Source organism: Pyrus communis, chromosome 14, assembly GCF_963583255.1.
Source record: "Pyrus communis chromosome 14, drPyrComm1.1, whole genome shotgun sequence".
Lineage (NCBI taxonomy): Eukaryota > Viridiplantae > Streptophyta > Magnoliopsida > Rosales > Rosaceae > Pyrus > Pyrus communis.
Genome location: NC_084816.1, coordinates 18912064 through 18934308, shown reverse-complemented (window position 1 = coordinate 18934308; position 22245 = coordinate 18912064). Strand labels below are relative to the sequence as shown.

Below are 22245 nucleotides of genomic sequence, written 5' to 3'. Positions count from 1 at the left end.
GTTATAGTTCTGTGAAATTTTCATCCTGTTCTTGGTTTGTAGATTTTGTAGTTTTGAAATTTTCATTGTGGATTTTGTTGTCCTGTGTAGAACAAAAACTAAATGCTAAAGAAAAAGAGTAATGTTAGGTAGATAAATTTTTTAAACAAAATTTGTAAACTAAAAGATATGGTTGTAGATGATTGGATTATTAATTAAGTGTCAATTAATGTGTTTGTTTCTTATTGGTGACAAATCATTTGGTTTGCAATTTGGTTTCCCTAGCATTACTCCCAAAAAAAAAAAAAAATGGCTTAATAATATAGTAAACATAATTTCAAAAAAAAAAAAAAAAAAATTGAAAATCCTTACCTATGCCAGAAAAATACCATGCTAGATTGAATTGTATAAGTGGATTTTGATGTCCATCAATGAATATAGGAATACGATCCAACTGGCTAAGTAATTGAAACCAATAAAATTGAAGGGACTAGCTACAGTACATGCGCATTTACTTAATATCACTAACAATCACATATAATTTTTCTTTTCTTTTTAGTTGCATATTTGATCGTTAAATAATGAAACTTAAAATTGGACAGCGAATTTGATTTTTATATCAACGCCTCACATTTATCCCTACTTTCTGCTCTCCCTTGCAGCCAAAAACACAGAAAGCGAAAGATACATTCTGGAAGACAGAAACAAAGCAGAAGTATAATTGCTCCTTCGACTTATCCCGCGTAGACATGTTCCAGAACAAAAGGCGAGAGTATCTAGTTTGTGTTTCCCTTTTTAGTATAAAGTTACCTCACTAATAATTACAATATCACGGGGACTGATAGGTTGCACTATCTTTTTACGCAACTTTTGATAAAGATATATCAACTAAAAAATCACCTAAATCTAAAATAATATGACCGATGGATTAAGATTTTAGAATTTTTTTGTAAAGTCGTATCCATCTACTTTCTTCCTACAAACTAACGTCCTAGTGGTTTTGATTTTTTTTTTTTTTCTATCTATGAATAATATTGTAAAAGATACAGTTCATATCGTTAAAATACATTACAAAATGAATCCCAAAAAAACATATCAAAAATAATGCACAAAAAGTAGTGTCACGAATCCTCTCCCATCATCAAATTATTTTCGATAAGAATAAAATAGAAGCTAAAACATATATTGTGACATCCCACATCGTCTAGAGAAATGATCCTTATATGTATATTCTCATCTCTACCTAGCACGAGGCATTTTGGGAGCTCACTGACTTCGGATTCCGTAAGAACTCCGAAGTTAAGCGAGAAGGGGGCTAGAGCAATCCCATGATGGGTGACCCACTGGGAAGTTGCTCGTGAATTCCCAAAAACAAAACCGTGAGGGAATGGTAAGCCCAAAGCGGACAATATCGTGCTACGGTAATGGAACGGGCCCAAAAAATGATCCGCCCTGGACCGGGATGTGACATATATTACAGGAGTTACGAACCATACAGGCATATATAATGTTTATAACACCGTTTCTTGTACTGAAAAACTCGAACCGAAAAATTGGCACTTGTGATGCTCCATTCCACCTTTTTCTTTCTAAAAGAATTCTTCTTGTACACTAACGAAAGCTTCGCCTATCTATCAAAAGTTTTTGCCTAGTTCAACCTTCCTCATCATTCTAATTGTGTTGTGCAAAATTGAATCCATTATCCCCGCTACCTGCAACCCAAAGGAAAGAAAAAATCAGCTCGCTTTCTTGAGAGAAGTAAAGAACGACAGCACGAAGATACCAACCGTGAAAACGCCTCCGATAATAGCGCAAACATTGGTGATAAAATGTGAAAAGGATTTCTGGTTTTCTGTTATTAAAACCTGGTTATGGAAGACAATGAAAGAGAAATGAGAAGCGAAAATATTTAAAACTAAAAGACATTTACGGTATTGGTTTTTTTTTTTTTTGAAACAAAAATTAAACCTGCATGGGGGAGAGCTCAAAATGGAACTTCGCAACTGGTACTTGGAGACTTTGCACCAAGCTGCTGTGGGCCGTATACTCGTATTCCTCAATTAATTTGTGAGATCTCCCTGTTATAACTTCCGATTTTACTATTTGAAGGTAATGCTCTATCTGCACATACAATTACCAGAAAACATATTTATAAACAGCTTAAGCATTAGCTATTCTTTCGAAGCAAAATAAACTTCATTCACGATCTCTTCACTACTGAATAGATCATATGTTAAAGACAGAGGAATAATGAATAAAGATTAGATGAAGGAATATAACAAATCAAGAAGAGGAATAAACACTATTTAGTAAAAAATAGAGCAGCAAACACAATAAGATAGGAAGAATCATGGATGGTGACAAACTTACTGTAACATTAGCACCTAACTCCTGGTGATTTATGAAAGCCCGACCATTCAACCTATCATGGCTTCCACCAAGATAAGGTACCAACCGCTTGACATCACTCATCACCTTAGGTGCAATCATCCTACCGAATGAAAAATGTGATATGACGTGAGACATGTTCATTTGAGAAGCATCGAACGAATGGGCTCCTGAATGTGCAGAAATGACAAGGTTTCCTGGAACCTGCACGGTACAGGACAAATCATACCTATATTCCGACTCAAATAACAACTAAGAGTTGCATTGTAGGGTCAAGGAAGGTCAGAATTGTGAAAATGAGTAAATGCATTTTACTGGTACAATATTCTCTCTTTTGTTTATTCATGTTAACCATCAAGTACAAGAACTTAAAAACTTAAGGAGGTACCAACTACACAAAGCCATAGTTTAGTTGCTAATGCGGCAAAAAATTTATTCATGAAGAAGCCAAGGCTACCATGACTGCACATGTGGTTCTCAGGGTGTGAGGGCAACTTGTGTGCACGGGTCCTGGTAACCAAATTGAGTCGTCATGACTGACCTTAGCATTTCTCTTTATTCATTCCAATTTGAAGCATGTGAAACACCTGAAGGCATGCTTCAGGAAAAGAAAGATATGAGTTGTTCAATCCTTATCATTTCTCTACTTTCATCGCATTTCCAAGCATGTGAAGCACCTCAATCCATGCTTTGGGATCAAGAAGAATAAAGCAAAGAATTCTATGGGAATAACAATTGTCATACGATTAGGTCTAACATGCCCAATGATTCTAGTAATTTCAATTTCAACTGAAAGATCACCTTCTTTACACGCACATATCCTTCAATTCTACACCCTCCTGTCAATGGTGCTGGTCTTTTTGCATTCTCACCCCTGCTGTCCGATTTATCCTCCAAAGAGAGTTTTTCAGACTCCACAGGGATAGGTGCAACCAAAGCTTCCATTGTCTGCAAGGATGGAAGCTTCAGATCAGATTTACAATTTCATTTGGGGCATTGAATATCAAGTACTAAAAAGTTCAAAGACAAAGTTAAACATGTGATGCAGTGAGGCTAACTGAAACTTATGAATGCTTGTACCTTAACCAGGCTATCTGTATCTCGATCTCCATAATAAGATTCATGCTCATGGTGTCCATGCTCATCCCTGTGAAAAAATGCCAGATAAAGAGGTTGCTTAAGTTATGCCTCATGCGTACAAGACAGGCATGCCATGGTGATGAAATTGAGAATCGAATGTATAAATCAAAATAATTCGGTTCTATATAAAGAAAGGACACTGAAACAGTTAACCTTTTTATAACCCAGGACCTTCACTTCAAAATGGACACACCCCCTGGACGAAAGAGCCTGGACTGTTATCATCAAAAACCTAGATAAGACCTAATTGGCCCTAAGGTTGTATTTAGATGGATGACTTGATATTAAGGATTTGGATTTGCATTTTTATTATAAATTGTATGAGGTATTAGACATTAAAATTTTATGCTAATCGAATAAACATGTAATTGAATATTAGATTAAATATTTGAGAACAAAATGTTATTTCAAGTTAACTCCATAATTTAGTCTACATAATTTTCCCACTTTATCCCTTTTTTTGACACTTCACACACAATATTAAAAAAAACTCAAATTCAAATCTTGCATTAAAATCCACATGTTGAAATGAAGCCTAAGAGAATATTACAAACCACAGGCGCTATGCAATAGATGCAGATAAGATGCACATACAACCTAGATGAAGATGGAACACAAAAAAAAGTACAAAGCATAAATAATGCGATCTAAAATGTAATGTTAAGACTCCAAGAGCTGAAATCATTTCGATAATAAATAAATGATTAGAAATCTGTTTGAAAAGAAAAAGTTCGTAAAATTTTGTAGCATTTACCTCACATCACTTCCTTTACGAAAAATACGAATTGATGGATATCCTTGAATGTGATTCCTGAACATTATGGGGAAGCATAGTTAATAATAGCAAAAAACAGGGAGACAGTGGTACATGCAGCAAACTTGAGAGATAAGTAAAGAAGAGAACAACAAAGTTGTATCTAGAGTGATGTAAAGGATTGAAGTATAATGAGATAGCACATAAAAGCTTAACTTGGTGGATATGAAAAAAATTCAAAACGGTGGTTCAATTCTGGGATACTAAAGAGTGATGGCTTAACTGGGCAACATTCAAGAATACGATGTGAAAATGTACAAGATACAGACAGTCTAAAATGAGCTCATCCATGTTCCCAACCTGAGGTTAACAGTTCTCTGTTCATGCAGAAAGACAGTCAACCATACTAATGTGCTAGCAAAATGCTATGTTGGTAAGAATACTGCACTTAATATAAAATCTAGAGCTCTAACTGGGCATTTCAGAAAGGGTAGTGCTATTCACACACCCCTTTTTACCCCCCACACACCCTTGTTAATTTTTGTCCACTGATCTTCTTCAATTCATTTGATCCGACGGCCGGAAATTAAGAGGGTGTGTGAGAAGTAAAAATGGGTGTGTGGATAGCACCACCCTTCAGAAAACTAAATTCTGATTCGTAAACCACCCCAGTTAGGTACCGGTAGGCAGCTCAGAGTACTTGTTCCAAAATCTTCTTAAAAGGTAAATAGGTTTCTCTTCCACTTTTTAAGTCTTGACCACATTTTCAAGCAAAATTAAAAACCACCCTGATCATTTCGAGTTCAATTTATTATTTAAAATATTCATTAATGAAAAAACAATCTGCTATTTACAAAATTACAATTGCAGCGCATTAAGTGGAGTTTTGCCTTCAGTTTTCTTGTCCACCATAAGTCAGCTATTCTATATAGCACGCGTAGCTCTCTTTTACAATGAGAAAGATGCGAATACAACTGTAGAGTGGTTTTACGGCTAATAAGAACTTAAAATGTATATGCTCACAATGAAATGTATAAAAAAAAAAAAACAATTTGTATTCCCTAGAAAATCAAGTGAAAAGTAGGACTAAGCAATTTAAAAATATACCTCCTACACAAGTCAACTTCTTCGGTACAATCCACCTTCGCCATAAGAATACGGCCATCTATTTCTGGATCATACCTGTTAACCATGGGAGCATGAGAGAGAGAAACACAGAGAGAGAGTGAGAGAGAGAGACAGAGAGAGAGAGAGGAACTGTAAACTTCAAATTGTAAGGAATGAGTCCAGGATGACCATTTAGGAGTGCCAATAACAGCTCCCTTAGAAAATCATATTATGTGAAGAAATCAGCACAATTTTCAGAGTGAAGCACCTTTCTCTTATTATTTTGGCAGCCTTCTCCCATGAAGGTTTCTGAAAAGAAAGTGATAATGTGAAGTAAGTAATACAAGAGGAAGAACCAAATGCAGCAAGAAGGATGTGCTTTTGAATGGATTCAAATAAATAGTTCAATTACATCAACCAAACAATTAATGCATACAAATTATCTTCTAAATATTGAACAGTTCCATCTAAAATGAAGAGAGGCAACATGAATTAACCCAAGGATCTTGTGACTCATCAAAAGATAATGCATATACACAAGCACATACATGAGAGTGTGAAATGAGGGGAAACAATCAAGGCAGTAAATGATAGTAAAACATGTCTCCAAAACCCAAAAAAAAATTGTATGTAAGAAAGAAGTCAGATGAAAAATACATATATTACAACCTCTTAGATTTCTTTCTTTTGGCAAAACTTAAAGATTTAAATAAATTGAAGAAATCCTCAGCTAGTGCTATTCCCAATGAAAACTGAAATCGACAGTTTTCCCATGATTGAACGATCTCATTCTTAGCATACATGATCTAACATTTAATTTCTGGCCAAAATATGAGATTCTAATTTCTCTGCAATCACGCCAAAAACATATAGTATGCATATACGCAATTATAAAACAAGATTTGTAGAAATTGATTGATTAAGAAAGCTAAAACTTTCATCAAACGAGATTTGAAAAAATATGTGAAGCTATTTTATTTACCAGGCGATTGCTCCAGTAGCACCAAGGAGCATAAAAATTAACAATCAAAATTGGGTGCCTGCAAAAGAATTGTTTAAACAAAATTAGGAAAGGTATCACTTTGCAACATAACAACAGAAGTATAACACATCAGGGCCATTAAATATCAAAAGTATGGACCTAAACGTTGCTCCACTTACTGGTGAGTAAACTTTTCAAAATTCTGGGCAGTTAGCGAAATAGAGCCATCACCAGAATACTCATCTCCATCCCCATGCTTAATGTTATGTAAAACGGGTCCGGAGCGGAACTCGGAGCCAGTTGGTCTTAAATCTGTCCCTATAGAGAACTTGCGAATTGTTTTTGTTATATTCAATCTGTTCTGAGAATAAAAGGGAACTGATTCAGGACAGATGGATACCACATAAAGAATATAAAAATAGCTAACCAAGGATCAATAGCATTAGGCAGAAAAAATCAGCAACAGAGTAGAGAGAGAAGCTTACTGTTCCCAACACATCACTCACGTCAACGGATGCAAATTCACATGAGAGTGCGGGAAAACTACATGAAAAAGGAGATAAAATTAGTCAGGGAGCCAAGGAACTGAGACAAAGGCAGGGGAAGAAATACTGCATAAATAATTATCGAAAGTGAAAAGCCAAGAATTTTTTTTTAGTAAAGTTTGCATCAGAGAGGTGATATCACCAACTTTTCCAGGAGTAAGAAAGGGGGCACCTTGATAGTCTAATGCTCGCACAATATAATTGCCTCTTTCGGGCCGATTAAAGCATTGCCTACTAATTCGCATGTAGTGCACCTAAGAATCATTTTAACCTAATCAATTTAAATGCACGTGAAGCCATGAACCTAACTAGGCATCACTTTGTCAACACTTCGTAAGTCCCAACACTCTCAACCATGAAACTTACGCCCCTCTTAATAATTTATAATAGTAATAACTATTCGTTCATAACTTCATATACAGGATCTACATGTGTACCACCACTAAGAAGATAATGTAGACTTACAAAATGATGGTTAAAATAGTTATCTTTGAACAAACCGACTTAATAACTTCATGATCGTCAATGCCGCTATGAATGTTTACCTGACATTAAATTCAATGCGTAAGAAGTCCCCATCAGAACTCTTGTCAACAATAACAGATGTAGAGGTGCTGACAGTCAAATAATTATTCAGTTCCTGTAAAATGAGCATAATAAGTTCCACCAGGATGTAAAGGAATGTCATGATTATTAAATTAAAGTAATAAAGTGCTGAAACAGATTACTGAAAAAGGAAAATAGAAAGGTAAATGCAGATATGATGATGTATATTAACCACAAGAATATCTCAACAAAATAGAATTATGAAAAGAAACGAACTTGGAAAACGAAACAGAAGTACTGGAAATTCTCATAGATATTATAAAATAGAAAAAAGGTTAAGCATCCATACAGGACCAAAATAAACATCATTGGAGATAAAACTTAAAAAAGAATCATCACTCCATGTAAATTGGGTCAAATTTGAATATTCGAGCGCATTAGTAACCAATAGAGATATGAGCTGCTTACCATTCCAAATAAAAACATCATGGCAAGAGCTGCTATTATAGATAATCCTGCACCGGATAATGATGCTTCTGTCAAATCTCTAGGAATTTTCCTGTACACAGGTAAAACATTTGTAGCTTAAATACATATTTATAAAAATATCAGGACAACCCCTATAGGTGAAAATATTGCACCGAAATTACAGCACAGATTATCTATTTTATACAGAAAAACTGATAAAATCCACCAGCACCATTAGTGGTGTGTGCAAATACCACCCAAAAAGTACCACCTAGATTCATGTTTCAGCGTGTATGTACCACCTCCATTAATTTTTGAACATTTAGTCAAAATGTATCATCTGCAAAGACTTTTGGACATGTGAAACGAAGGCCTACTGACGCTCCGGTTAGAAGAAGCGATTACGGGATAGGGCCGAAGGGGTAGAGGAAGACCTAGGAAGACTTCGGAAGAGACTCTAAGAAAAGACTTAGAGTACTTGGATCTAATGGAAGACGTGACACAAAACCGAGCACAATGGCGTTCTAGGATTCATATAGCCGACCCCACTTAATGGGAAAAGGCTTTGTTGTTGTTGTATCATCTGCAAAGACTACAATACATGTGAGCCCTTTACAAGTATATTTTTTTAAACTTAAAGGCCCCTAGATGACTTAGGGTAAGAATTCAGTTGACTAAAAGCTCACATGACATATCTTCCGCTTCCTCGAAGACAAGCTATATTCAACGAAATTCTTACCCCAAAATATGCAGGAAAAGTGCTCACGTGCTCATCTCATGATGAGATTTGATGGAATTTCTAACGGAAAATGACAGAGTAGGCATATCCACACTAAAAGTGGAGTAAGGGTGGTAAATTGGCAAGATTTTTTGTTTGGGTGGTATTTGTGCACACACCCCTAATAGTCCAGGTGGTGTTTGTGAAAATTTCCTTTTCCTTCTATTTCACAGGGTTAGAAGAGATGCAATGCGGCACAAATAACTTTAGTTTCATACATGCATGAAGAAAGTTTACTCAATTCCTAGCACATGTAATTAGAATTTTTTATGTCAATGCTATGCACTACCGACTCTGAAAGCAGATTTGCTTTCCAATACTTGTTTGTATCATTATTTATTATCTTTTGCCTCAGGTTTTCTTTTCGTTTAACTTTTTGTTTCTATAACTTCTGTCCCCCAAAACAATAACAATAAAGGCCAGATACCCAGCAGCTAAAACCCTTTAATCTTTTGCTATTAATGCCTCCACTAAGCACATCCAAATAATCTAGTAATGCTTCCTCACTCTTCGATGGTGTGGTTGAAATGGACCTTTCAATGGCACCAACGTATGGATGGAATGCCTAATTCATCTTTTGTGTAACAGCTAAATAGGTATTCCATAGAAAGTTTGATTTCGAAAAATTATGGATAATACCAATTTCATTACTTTCCAATGTTCATTCATGCAATCAAACACTATTCCAACTCCTCCAAAAAAACAATCAACCTAAATCTGAAAAGAAAAGAATTATTACAGTAATTCTAAGCAACCAAACTAATCAAATCACCAATCTTTTGCATTAGTATTGATTAAATTATTAATCTTGATTATAATCACTTCAATTCCGTTTATAATTCCAAGCCATTCATTCCCTTGTCCATAAAAAATTACACAAAATCCAACTGAATTTTCCACGATCAGATCCAAACCAGAGCTGATGAACAGTGAAAGGGAGTGAAGGAAATGCGAGAGATCTAACCTGTAAAAATCGACGGACTTGATCTTGCCGGTGGAAATCATGGCTGAGATGAGCGGACTGGATTTGATTCCAGAGCAACGGTGAGCTCAAATCCCAATCCCGAGCAAAATCACAGAGAGAATGAAATGGGGGAGAGAGCTGCAGCGTTCGTCTCTCGCCTTTTGCTTTCTCTATTTGTTTTTCGCTCCTACTTATTGGTCACGTGTGCGACGGTGATAAGCAAAGGTCCCCTGAGGATGTTGTGGCCAATAGGCGCGGCAAGAGAATCAGATCGAGTGGAGGGAACTTGACTTGATATTATAGTAATATCACTTGAATATTATATGTTTATTTTAAAATTTAATGGAATTCAAAAAATGAAATTTTAACGAAAAATTCTCAGTACTGTGTACTTTAACGAAAAACCATATTTTTATACTAAAAAAATCAATCTAGTACTATTCATTTTATCCTTTATTTTGTTCCTATCATTAAAACTTAAAGTTTTCAAACTCTTTTTATTAGTTTTCCTTTCAAAAAACTTATTATATTTACAAAAGAACTTAGGAGTAGAGAGCTAAGAGAGGATGAGAGCGAGAGAAAGAGAGTGAGAGATAAGGGAGTGGACAGAGGGGAGAAGTTTACTTTTAATTTTTTTTTAATTTTAAATAATATAGTTGTTAAAATCACATATAAGTGATACTATTAATATGTAGTTTAGATTACATATTTAAAATTTAAAATTAAATTTTTTTAATTTACTAAATAACTTAACTACTGAGCTTAGGGAAATTGTAAGATGTATTTATACTTTATCTTGCACCATGATATTTATGCTCTGACACTTATTTTTGCAATAAAGGTTTAACCTCGCTCACATCTGCACTCTTATCCAATTAATTTAAGTTTTGATTTATTCTTAACTTTCCACTTCAATATCACTTTATGGCTTTGTCACTTTACAGATCTCGGTCAACATTCTTTGACTCAAGTGTCCATGTGAAATCTAATCACTGGATTCCACTATTCAATTATTCATATATCATATTTTCGGAAAATTATTATTATTTTCCATCAAATTTAGAGTTTTGGTTACTTAGTTATAAAGTTTGATTTTCGTAAATGGTCATTAAAAGTCGTAGGCCCTTCGAGGACACTCTTAGTTTTTTCAGATAAAGCTCAATTCTACAAAAGGGTAGGTGAAAACCGTTCGTGAAATGGAGTTTTAACGAAGGAGAAATAAACAAGCAAAGGTGGGTGGATTTTTATGATTAAGACCTTTATAAGTGGAAGGCTCAAGAAGTACTAGAGAAGCCTTCCCACTTGGGTGTTGGCTAGCATTGACCCGAGTACATGGCCCATTAACTTGTGTTCAATCCAGACTTCCTGAGGTTTTTTCGGTGAGCCCTTACGGCAAGGCACCACCATTAAACTCCTCATCCTCATGAACATAACCCACCCAACCTTGTGCCTATTTGGCCATGTTTTCTCAACGTATCGAGATCAATAGCTCCGAACCTCACAAACGACAAATCCATACTTCCGTCCACCCCCGAGGTCTATCATTACCACTAGTTAATAGCCCAGGATCCCAAGATGAGATCCATGGGTTCCGATCACCCATCGAAGCATCCACAATGACAACACAAAATTACAGCAAATTTCTGACTTCCATGACAATTTTCGTCGTCCTCTGGCCAGATTTACACTCCGGTGAAGATATGAAAAATACTTTATTCCTCACTATCTTAATGCTAGTATAATTTGAGTCATTTTGGTGATCGTTAAAAACTCCGACGAGTCAGAATAGCCAGTCGCTACGTGTGTGTGGAGGTGGCGCGTTGCCAGTTACCCAACTTTGTCTCCTTAGACTAATTTATATGCCTTGATTTCATTTTCGATGTCCATTTGATGAGATTTCATTGTTTGAACCTAAATTCACAAAGAACCGTCACTAACAAAGATTCGACCGTTGGATCATCACGAAATATAGTATGTTGTTATTCATTTTATGTAAGAATCTTAGGAATTTACGGATCAAAAATTCAATGTGCGGATCTTCCGTATTGAATTACATAGGGTTGTTGACTTTACTGTTAACCATGTTGACTGAAGATTGACTTTTGGTCAACATGTTTTGAATCATTCTTAGGAGCGGAAGTTAGCATTACTAGAGACCCGATAGAGTCTAGTGGGTTTATCTTAGTTAGCGAACCACCTTAGGGATGTGTATCTCAGTTTGCATGCAAGTGGCACTTTATTGGGATTTACGTGTGTATTAAGCTTCTAGATAACAATAATAATAATGTGTGATTACTAGTATGAAGAGATATGTCGAGGATCGTATAAGAATTATTCTATAAAACTTGTACGTCTCTGTGATTACATAATTGTTGATCGTGTGGAGTCTATAGTGTATGTGCTTACAATCATCATTTATGTGGAGTCTATAGTGTATGTTATATCATCCTATGCGATGAAATGACAGCACCATGTAGTAGTGTTGTACATGGATGGTCTTGCCTGGTTAATCTATATTGGGGACTATAAGCATTCTAGTGGTGACTCTCCATGGTTAATCCGCATTAGGGGATCATATGCATTCTAAGGGTACTTTGCGTAGTTAATCTGCATTGGGAGGTCACTACCTACTTTGTCACTAGATCATAGGTGGTCCTATCTGGTTAATCCATATTGGGAACCGCACTATCAGATTGATACGTAGAGTCCGCCTAGTTAATCTGCATTGGGGAACCCTATCTTTGCTGGATTGTGGTCAGTGATTCAGAATCCCTTTTTCTATTCTATTCTGTTGAGTTGGTCTGGAACCCTAGATTCTTATGCACATAATTTACTCAGGTTCACGCTTGTGATTGTAACTTAGAGTTACGATGTTGAATACTTGAATTTCAAGTAGAGAATATACAGTAAACCATATATAGGTTGGCTTATTAAAATCAGTGAAGTGGTTTGATCTTGTTGGGTGATCAACATAGTTAAGTATTAATATAGTGCATCTTTGATTCATGGAATAGATTGCTTGTGGTGATTGTTGAATTGTGTTAGAGAACGTGGTGATATGTGTGAATAACGAAATCACAATCTTGATTGGCATATGGTTTTGTTACGTAGTCTACAATCTAGTGAATCATGCTAGTTGAGTTCTATTGAGTGATTCTAGAACTTTATGTTTTTCTGCTATAAAGTACTATGAGAAATATCAGAGTTTATCAAAAGCTGAACTATGAATAGCTTGATTTCGTCTTGAGGTGCATAGGCAGTCTAGCACAGAGGTTAGATGTAACCATGAAAAAAAAGAAAAAAAAAAGACTATGTTATTGAATAGCTTGGTTATTTTTGGTCATGTCCTCGAAGCTCGGCATGGTTGTTGAGCAGGTAGAACAAACGTTGTGTGTCAATCCTTGACGTATCTAGGGTTCGGGGCGTGAAAGTCTAGGTGTATATTCCAAATCGTGATGTGTCAGGTTTGGAAGATGCCATAGACCCAAAAAGTATCTTACAAAACATGCAATCTGTAATTTCTTCGCAATATTTTTTGTTGAAACTATCTCCAATAATTCAATAATTTCAAGTGAATCATGATACATCATTTTGTACTTGTGCGTTGTGTAATTTTACAATCTCATCCAAGTTTGTCCAATTATTAATATCAACAATTTAATGCCATCTATGGTCACACAAAAAAGAAAGTAAAATTTGCAAGGAAATATTAGAAACCTTCTCATTTTTTATAGGTCAAATTCTAAAGCTTAACTCTAAAAAATCAACTCAATAGAAAATCGTTTAATAATTGTATTAACATATCTATAATTAAATGTTTAATCGAAAAAAATTGTTTATTTATTTATTATATAGCCGTTAGATGGGATCGTCATCGTTAGTAAATTGGTAAAATGAGAACGTAAAAAAGTGAAGACCCAAGTGAAACGCGCCGTTCTTTCTTAAAAACCGTTGTGATAACTGATAGGAATGCCACGTTTATTAGGAAGTTTGGAGCTCAGCCGTTTCGATCGTTTGCCTATGTCATTCTTCCTCCATCATCATCGTCCCCAAAAGCTACACACAGAGAGAGGGAGAGAGCTTCAGAAATGGCAGCTTTCAGAGCCTTCAGGAAACGAATCGTTCCTTCCTTCAAGTCACGAATTTTCGCTTCATCCTTCAATTCAAGATCCGTAAGTCTCACTTTCCTCCAGTCACCTCAGAATTTTCAAAATTTTCGCTTCGACTAACTTACTGAGAATTCATTACCTGTTTGTAATTGTATAATTTTCTGATTTATTTCGAATAATTGAGCAGATTAGCACATTGGTTTTAGCCGAACACGAAGGTGGTGCTATCAAACCCCAATCAGTCAGCGCAGTGAAGGCTGCAAGTTCTTTGAGCGACGAAAACTCGATTTCATTGCTATTAGCAGGCTCCGGCCCTGCCCTCCATGAAGCAGCTGCGAATGCCGCTTCGTGTGACCCGTCAGTTTCTCAGGTATCTCAAATGGCACCCCGCATGTTCGTCAAGCTGTAATTAAAAATTTTGCATTTGAGGTTGTTTTAGGGCCCGTTTGATAACCATTTCAGTTTTTAGTTTTTAGCATGTAGGATATAGTTACCAAACGAGTGTTCGGTTTTCAAAAAAAAAAATGAAAATTGAAAACGAAATGGTTATCAAACGGCCCTTTAGATTTCCAAATGGGTTACTGACCCATATGATGATATGGGATTTTGAAATATGTAGAGTGTTATGGTGTTTGATTGCTAACTGTTTGTGTAGGTGCTTGTGGCTGATTCTGAGAAATTTAGTCATCCTCTAGCAGAACCTTGGGCTAGACTGATCCATTTGGTTCAGCAGAAAGGCGGGTACTCACATGTAATCACTGCTTCGGGTTCATTTGGGAAGAACATACTGCCACGGGCTGCTGCGCTTTTAGATGTTTCTCCAATCACGGATGTGATTGAAATTTCTGATTCTCATCTATTTGTCAGGTAACTTTGTTGTTAGGTTGTTGTTGTGATCATTCTCGTATTATGTAAATTATTGTTTGGTGATTTTGTTTTTCTTTTGTACATAACGACTTCGGTAAAATGAAATTAACTAAACAACAGTACAACACGGTGAAATAGCAATTCACTGAAGTATAATCCATCAAAGCCACTACAACCGTGTTTACAAAATCATATCCTCATGCATCAGGAAATACCCTGCTCTTCAAACTAGAACTATCTGCTTACTATAACTCAGATGCATGCCAACATGAAATACGTCTTTATTCTTGTATCTTGTTTCCCTTATGGAAAGGTCTAGAGGGGTTAGTTTCACGTTCCTGTGTAAGCATGTCTTGGTTGACTTTTGACTGTGTATCTGTGGTACATGTTGATTTCATCAAGCTAATATTAAGAATGTAAGATTATCTTTTCATATGGCAGGCCAATATATGCCGGGAATGCCCTTTGTACTGTTCGATACACTGGTGCTGGCCCTTGTCTGCTGAGCATTAGGTCAACATCTTTTCCAGTGTCCCCCATCTCGGCTGATTCGAAATCAAATGAAGCTCCTATCTCCCAGATTGACCTCTCCACCTTTGGTGAAGGTCAGATTGTCTTTTTTGAATGCATAATATCTACTAGTCAAATATACGTTTAAATCTAATTTAATTAACAAGAAGTTATGTGACTGCTTCTATGCCCACCTGTGAATTCATTTTCGCTGGTCAACGGTAATGCTACAAGTGTCTATGGTGTAACCCTAGAAAACGTCCTTTTGATCATAAATGGAGCTGTTAAATTTTTTACCTAATTGACTATTAATACATAGGCCATCTTTTAAAATAGCTTTATAACTCATTTGCAGATTCTGTTGGTAAATCTCGATATGTAAAGCACACATCACAGGATACAGAACGGCCTGATCTTGGGAATGCTCGTGTAGTGGTTACTGGGGGCCGTGCATTGAAAAGTGCTGAAAACTTCAAAATGATAGAAAAACTTGCAGAGAAACTTGGTGCAGCTGGTAATTCCACCGATCCTTTTTGTGCTCAGAACTTCTTTTTTTTCTTTCTTTCCAGCATCTGTAATCTTATTAGTGTTGCTCTTTGTGCGTCTTATTCTTGTTACTTTGTCGTGTGTGAGTTGTGGCTGTGTGTGTGTATGCTGATAACCTGTAATGTTTCTGGTTGATTACTTGCCATGCTTTCTTACGACTTGATATGATATACAGAATTTAGTTGAGTTGTATAAACATTTATTCACAATTTATAAAAAATTTAACCTTCCATATTTGAGTCTATACGCATATTCTGTTCTAGCAATGTGATATGTTGTTGAGTTATATCAACAACATACATTAAATTCACAATTTAGATGAATTTTAGCCTTCCATACTTGAACTTATAGGCATGTTCTGTTTTTGCAATGTGGATAAGAAAAGTCTGACGTTTCTTTCCTCTCTTTTCATTAGTTGGAGCTACCCGTGCTGCTGTTGATGCAGGATATGTTCCTAATGAGCTGCAGGTAACATTTATAAATGTTCTTCCCAACCTTGAAGAATATTTTGTGTTTAATGTAATGACGTGATACTCTCAAAACTCATCTGTTATAAGTTGACATTATGCAACAAGTGAATAATTCATCCCATATAGAAGGGCTTGTTGAGTCCCAATTCGGAATCCTTTCTGGGATCCAAAAACATCTTCTGTTCTAGTCATTGGACTATTGGAGTAGTTAGTAGTGCAGATGCTTCACTGGACCATTGGACTATTGGATTATTGGAGTAGTTTGTAGTCCCAATTAAGTAGTTTGTAGAGCAGATGCTTCATTGGACTATTGGAGTACCTGTTCTAGTCAAAGCTAGTATGCTTTTTCCTCTTTAGTTTATACTTCGTCAACAGGCAAAACATCTCCTGGAATTGAATGTTCTGATTTCAAAATGGTTCGCCATAAAGATATCATGAATGTTAACCATTTGCACTATCTCAAGGATATGATGTCTCACATCCTTGATCCTGTTATAGTTAGTCTTTTGTTCTGTTTGTCCTGTATTTTGGTTCTAACTTCTCTTAGAATGTGATTGCTTTGTCTGTTAGGTTGGCCAAACTGGAAAGATAGTTGCCCCGGAGTTGTACCTGGCTTTTGGTGTTTCAGGAGCCATTCAACATTTAGCAGGCATGAGAGATTCCAAGTACATTGTTGCTGTAAACAAAGATGCAGATGCCCCAATATTTCAGGTGATGATTTGAACTCTCTCGAAGTTTTGTCAAGGTTCATCCTATACAAGATGCATTCATTTCTTAAAAATTAGTATTTTCTCAAAGATCCAAAGGTCCAAGCCATTTTTACTTCCTCCGCTGCTGAAAAGAAAAAGGGAGAAGCGTTCTTGAAATATGAATCAGATTGTGTTTTTGGTTTAGGGAATTTACGTTCCGCAAAACTTGCTTTGCGTATAGTTTTCGTAGTTCCAAGACCTTTTGGAATGATATGACATGGATGCACTTACATGCTGCTGATTTTGCCATTCCAATAGTAAAATAAACTTCAATCATCACAGGTTGCTGACTATGGACTCGTAGGCGATATATTTGAAGTTATTCCGGAGTTGCTGGAGAAGCTTCCTGAGAAAAAATAAACCCGAAACCTGCTCGTTTCAAGGATCCAAAAGGTGCTGCAAAATAGCTGAACAATTCAATAATTGTAACAATATTCAAAACTGATGGTGTAAATTTGAATAACACCAAATTGATAATTCTTTTGGTGAATCCTCTTCTTCTTCTTTTTTATGAACAAAAGAGTTACTTATTGGAAAGAAAAAAAGAGAGGCCAAAGGCGCCTGTGGATTTCCCATCTCAATCAGTCATATGCGTTAGCAAACGTAGATTTTTTAAAACAGAAGTGGAAGAGGCGATTCCTTTTGTTAGTTTTTGTTTATTATTAGTAATAGTTTCTCGGGCTTTTTTGGTATACATCAGTGTATGGTATATATTGAGATTTTCGACTGTTTAATTTTTGGTAATTAAAGCATTGACAACACATCCATCTCTTTATTTCTCCAGTCGGATGCATGCCACATGTCGAAGCACAGTAGAATTTCGGATTGGAACGAGCTTCTATTTGGCTAGTGAATTTAACGTTGCTTCATAAAACAAGAAATAACAAAATGGGAAAATGTATTAAGTACACTTACTATAAATCCTTAGAAAAAGCAAGCGCATCTGGTGTAGTGGTATCATAGTACCCTCCCACGGTACTGACCAGGGTTCGATTCCCTGGATGCGCACACCCAATTTTTAATTTTTTTTAAACATTTAAAACATTCAACTTCATCTCATTCTCTCTCCCTCTCTCTCTTAAAATTGGCAACCCAATTAAAGAAGAAAGGAATTACAAAACGGTAGACTGTAGACGGCCTTTGTTAAAGCTCAGACGAAGTGTATCTAATGAGAAAAATTCGGCAAGTCACCAATACCACATAAGATAACAATGACGAAACAGAAAGCGAACTCGCTTTTAAGTTCAATTTTGCAATGGTTGGGTGAAACCATCTCTGCCAGGAAAATACTAATGATGATAAGAGTGAGTCATCGATCATGAGAAAATTGGATAATGCTCAATCACTTTGTAGTGAGAGAATGCGAATATACATGTAGCATATAAACCAAAAAATGTTACGTGAGGGAACCGCATGTGCATGTGCTGGGTATCCAAATGAAAGACTACTAACAAAGGATGTTTCTTCAGTACACAGATGACAGATATGTGAGTATGTCTAGTACTTTGTCTTCGGTGTGAATGGTATATCTCTGATATTTTTAAACAAGCAATCTAATCCACGTTTGTTTTTTTTTTTTTTTTTTTTTTTTTTTTTGTTTTTTTTGTTTTTGTTTTTGTTTTTTTTAATAAAACAAATGATATTAATATTTATACTAAGGGGGAGGGGATGAACTTAACCTCACAATGGGTTAGCAATAATATGGTTCAAATTTACCTTTGACAAAAATTAAACCAACCTCTTACTTGCAAGTGAAGAGAAATACCACTAAATCGTAGTACTAAGTGGCAAGCGTTTTTCTTTGATGTGTCTAGTAGTTAATGTTTATTTTTTAAGGTAAAGATAAATTCGAAAAGGGATATATTACAACAAAATGGTCCTTTAGTGGGGATCTTCAACAATGAACTTATTTGATTTCCTCACTGTAAGACAGTTTCGACGAATATAATCAAGTTAATTTGTGCAGTTTTGGCCCAATAAATTAATGTCTCTTACCTCATCAAACACTAATTCTGCCTGCTATATTTTGTATATGCAAATTTAATCTAGCGTGGTTAACTACACACTTTCAAGAGATGCTAGTGTACATATGCCGTCGATACGTCGTTTATAATATTGATACTGTTGATACCATGACTATATGATTGTGATCATATTATAAACCTAACGGGAAAAGACTACATATATCGTCTACAGCTACTGGACAACTGGTTTTGATTTTGTTATTGCTGAAATTGATGATACATGAAGTGTACTTGCTCAATAGCATATGATAAAAGCAATCGATCACATTATGTACAGAATCAATGATCATGAGAGAGAGAGAGAGAAGAGATATACGTATTCACTGAGGTACTAGTAAATATGGACGATGATAGCAATGATTCATCCAAAATAGTTTGCTACCGTAGAAAATGGAACCAAGCAAAGTCCTCTTTTCTTCAGTTCTGTGCAGTCACTCTCTCTCCCAATAAATCCCGATTCATTTCTCTCATCCACCCGGCCAGAAGTACTTCCTTTCTCCTGTAAGAGCAAAAATTCAAAGCACACCATCAGTTTAAGAACTCAATGTTCGCAAAAATAAGCACCAGATTAATAAAAGACAAGGCTACAATAAAAGGAAAACAGATAAAAAAATAGTGTGGTAAATTTCTTTTTTACCGCATTAGGTATGTCTATATAATCTTTTTGGAGTGTTGGTTCCACAGTTGACCGGCTTAGATTACAAATCTAATGAAAGTACAAATGAAATTAATTAAATCTGGGAAGCATAAGTTAAACATTTGACTTGTAAACAGCTAGCATGATTAAAAAAAACATTGGACCAACAAAAAAACAATCAGGAATTAGGATAGCCACCTTGGGACTATTTACTGGAGAAGTAGCTGTGTCCTCCAAAGCATCATCAAGCAAAACTTCTTTGGGTTGTCTCTTAAACATGACGCCAGATCTATTATAACCTCCAACCACGCCAAACCCTAAAACTTCTCCATTAATAGTAAACTTTCGGGTGACTGAAGAACCGGCGTCGGAGATTATGGAACAATTCTCATAACCGTATGAGGAGAAAGAACTGCGTTCGTCATCGTCATCGTCTTGACTATTGGTTGTCATGAAATCTTGCAAGTACATAGTCCAACTACTCTCCTCAGGGGACTCTTGAGGAGTGGTTCTTGTATCAGAAGAATTACCTCTTCCGATCATAGAGTTTCTGGAGCGATCTTCCATCTGTGTAGTGCTTTTTGAATTAATAAGATGATGAAAATAGAACAGGGAAATATAGGAATATGGTGTTGGTAGTAAACTGTTGGGAAGTTGAAGAAAAGACGTCCAGAGGAGAGCAGGTATATATAGTAGAGAAGAAAGAGAATATTGGGATTAAGAAAATACTAGCCTGATCAATATTCTTGATCATGTGGGGACACCTTAAGGGAGTAGGAGCAAAATTTGGCTGCAGCAACTGCCAGAGAGAGGGTTGGACCCTTGTGACTATATTTGCCAAAGATTTCTAGGGGTGGACTTGCCTTTCCACCAATCGTGTTGAATGCGTCACTTATTTAGTCACCCGCAGACTTTGTACTAGTTCTTTGGCCATTTGGTTATTATATATATCTCACCAGGAGAAATAATTGTTTGTTACGATCGATGTCTACTTATGAAACACAGAAACAGTTTGATGAACTGTAATAGTTCTCTATGTATATACATCTTCCAAAATATTATCTCATTGTCTTTCCACTACAGATATGCCCACCATCAACCTTTTAATCAAGACTAGCTAGTTATAATTTCAAGGTGACATTCCATCAGCGTGTTATTAGTGACGATTAGTTAATTGTTGAAGGATGATAATTTTTGTTTCGGCTAATTTTTTGTAGATATGGCCTTTAAAGGCTGACTTAAAACATAGACAATTCAAATATCAAGCAATATTGTAGGATCTTAAAAATAAAAAACAAGGTGAAAATAGATGATAAAAATAGAAAGATAGCTAGCATTCCTATTAATTATGAGAACAAATATCTGCACCCCCACAAACTTATTTTCCCACCAACTTTTTAATAACAAGTTAATGACACTTTTGACCTTGTGTCAAATGACTTCTAAAGCCCTACTAAAAATTATCCTAATCTATTTTATATTTTATAGCCAAACAAAAAACAAAAATTAAAGATCACGAAGAGAACGCATGGCTTTCTTCAAATAGAAAGAAGTTGTCAACTGAAAAATTAGGAAAAAAAAAAACAAGAAGAAAAAGGAAAAGCCCAACCATCCGTTTCAAAAACACACTTGTTACAGGACTACGCAGAACGTCCACACGGGACAGAGCGATGCGTCAAGGCTGTCAACAAGCAGAAGGTGCTCAAGGGCGGGTTCACGACGCACAGTGAAAGAGGTTTGTTGTCAAACTGTGTTGGGTGGTGTGGGGGTGAGGTGAGGTGGGGTGGTTTTCTTATTTTCAACTCGAATTTTTAATTGGTTGTGATTGTTGCGTCGGGGTGACTAGAGATGAGTGATCGACGACGAAGAAAAACCCAAAAATCGGTGGCCTTCGAACCGCCCTCTACGGTGGTTAAACAGCCGAAAAATGTCGAAATCATCGTCGAAAATTTGCCCAGCGAACCTGGGTAGATCGTGGGTCAAACGGGTAAACTGGTTGACTTTGATCGCTTATATCTCCCTTGTTAAAACTTTGTTTCACAAATGATTTTCATCCATATGTTCATAGGATCGAGCCCTATCTGAAAATTCTACGAGTGACCCCAAAGGTCTACAGATTTTTAATGACTAATTACAAAAAACCAAATTTTGTAACCAAAGTAAAACTACAAAATTAACGAAAATAAAATAAAGTTGGAAAAATACGAAATATGAAAAAGAAGTAGCGATATTCAGGGACGGGATTTCACATCAACTCCAAGTAAAGGGTTCTTGTTATCTAAGAGAGGTCATTTGGAGGTTGAAGTGTTTACAGATGTCGAGTGGGTAGGATCAATTGACGATAGGAGATCAACATCAGGTTACCTCACTTTTGTAGGAGGTAATTTCGTTGCTTGGAGAAGTAAGAAACCGAATGTTGTTACTCGCTTGAGTGCCATAGTAGAGTACAAAGTTGTTGCTTTGAGAACTACTAAAATGCTTTGGTCATGAAATATCGTGAGGGATTTGGGATATGATTCGAAAAAAGTTATGAAGTTGTATTGTGACAATATAGTTGTGTGTGAGATCATAGCTAAAACAGTTCATCGTGATCGAACAAAGCAAGTGGAAGTATATTGGTTCTTCATCGAGAAGAAGCTAGATTTGGAGATTATTGAAATACCAAGAGTCAAGTCAGAGGAT

At 36.0% G+C, this 22245-nt stretch overlaps 3 protein-coding genes and 1 non-coding gene across 5 annotated transcripts; 2 read left to right on the top strand and 2 right to left on the bottom strand.

The window, feature by feature from the left end:
* Positions 1-1070: 1070 nt before the first annotated feature.
* On the bottom strand, positions 1071-9933 carry LOC137715475 (protein disulfide-isomerase 5-3-like). Its single transcript, XM_068454817.1, has 15 exons — positions 9652-9933; positions 7910-8000; positions 7441-7535; positions 6836-6893; positions 6530-6711; positions 6351-6408; positions 5637-5677; positions 5369-5443; positions 4262-4318; positions 3448-3514; positions 3169-3315; positions 2350-2571; positions 1948-2100; positions 1767-1844; positions 1071-1691 (listed from the first exon to the last, which is right to left on the bottom strand). The coding sequence occupies exons 1-15, from the start codon at positions 9690-9692 to the stop codon at positions 1614-1616; spliced, it is 1443 nt and encodes a 480-aa protein (XP_068310918.1). The 5' UTR covers positions 9693-9933; the 3' UTR covers positions 1071-1613.
* A 3702-nt stretch (positions 9934-13635) lies between these two features.
* Positions 13636-17483, top strand: LOC137715368 (electron transfer flavoprotein subunit alpha, mitochondrial). Its single transcript, XM_068454671.1, has 8 exons — positions 13636-13823; positions 13948-14130; positions 14416-14627; positions 15069-15232; positions 15493-15651; positions 16099-16151; positions 16724-16864; positions 17185-17483. The coding sequence occupies exons 1-8, from the start codon at positions 13740-13742 to the stop codon at positions 17260-17262; spliced, it is 1074 nt and encodes a 357-aa protein (XP_068310772.1). The 5' UTR covers positions 13636-13739; the 3' UTR covers positions 17263-17483.
* A 356-nt stretch (positions 17484-17839) lies between these two features.
* On the top strand, positions 17840-17910 carry TRNAG-CCC (transfer RNA glycine (anticodon CCC)). Its single transcript has one exon. It is a non-coding gene; the product is annotated as a tRNA-Gly (tRNA).
* Positions 17911-19172: 1262 nt separating this feature from the next.
* LOC137716123 (vascular-related unknown protein 3-like) lies at positions 19173-20230 on the bottom strand. 2 transcript variants are annotated; one of them, XM_068455523.1, is made up of 3 exons: positions 19762-20230; positions 19564-19632; positions 19173-19425 (listed from the first exon to the last, which is right to left on the bottom strand). In XM_068455523.1, the coding sequence occupies exons 1-3, from the start codon at positions 20128-20130 to the stop codon at positions 19288-19290; spliced, it is 576 nt and encodes a 191-aa protein (XP_068311624.1). In that variant the 5' UTR covers positions 20131-20230; the 3' UTR covers positions 19173-19287. The 2 variants fall into 2 exon arrangements, with proteins under 2 accessions (XP_068311624.1, XP_068311625.1); XM_068455524.1 differs by lacking the exon at positions 19564-19632.
* Between the last annotated feature and the right edge of the window lie 2015 nt (positions 20231-22245).

Bases quoted from the DNA above. Each gene is read 5' to 3' on its own strand.
- LOC137715475 (XM_068454817.1), bottom strand. From the start codon at position 9,692: ATGATTTCCACCGGCAAGATCAAGTCCGTCGATTTTTACAG. The intron at 8,001-9,651 runs GTTAGATCTCTC...ACCTGTGTACAG, and splicing joins AAGTCCGTCGATTTTTACAG to GAAAATTCCTAGAGATTTGA. The intron at 3,515-4,261 runs GTAAATGCTACA...ATTTTTTCACAG, and splicing joins CGTAAAGGAAGTGATGTGAG to GGATGAGCATGGACACCATG.
- LOC137715368 (XM_068454671.1), top strand. From the start codon at position 13,740: ATGGCAGCTTTCAGAGCCTTCAGGAAACGAATCGTTCCTTCCTTCAAG. The intron at 14,131-14,415 runs GTATCTCAAATG...CTGTTTGTGTAG, and splicing joins GTGACCCGTCAGTTTCTCAG to GTGCTTGTGGCTGATTCTGA. The intron at 16,865-17,184 runs GTGATGATTTGA...CAATCATCACAG, and splicing joins CAGATGCCCCAATATTTCAG to GTTGCTGACTATGGACTCGT.
- LOC137716123 (XM_068455523.1), bottom strand. From the start codon at position 20,130: ATGGAAGATCGCTCCAGAAACTCTATGATCGGAAGAGGTAATTCTTCT. The intron at 19,633-19,761 runs GTGGCTATCCTA...TACTTTCATTAG, and splicing joins CTCCAGTAAATAGTCCCAAG to ATTTGTAATCTAAGCCGGTC. The intron at 19,426-19,563 runs GTAAAAAAGAAA...TTGCTCTTACAG, and splicing joins ATATAGACATACCTAATGCG to GAGAAAGGAAGTACTTCTGG.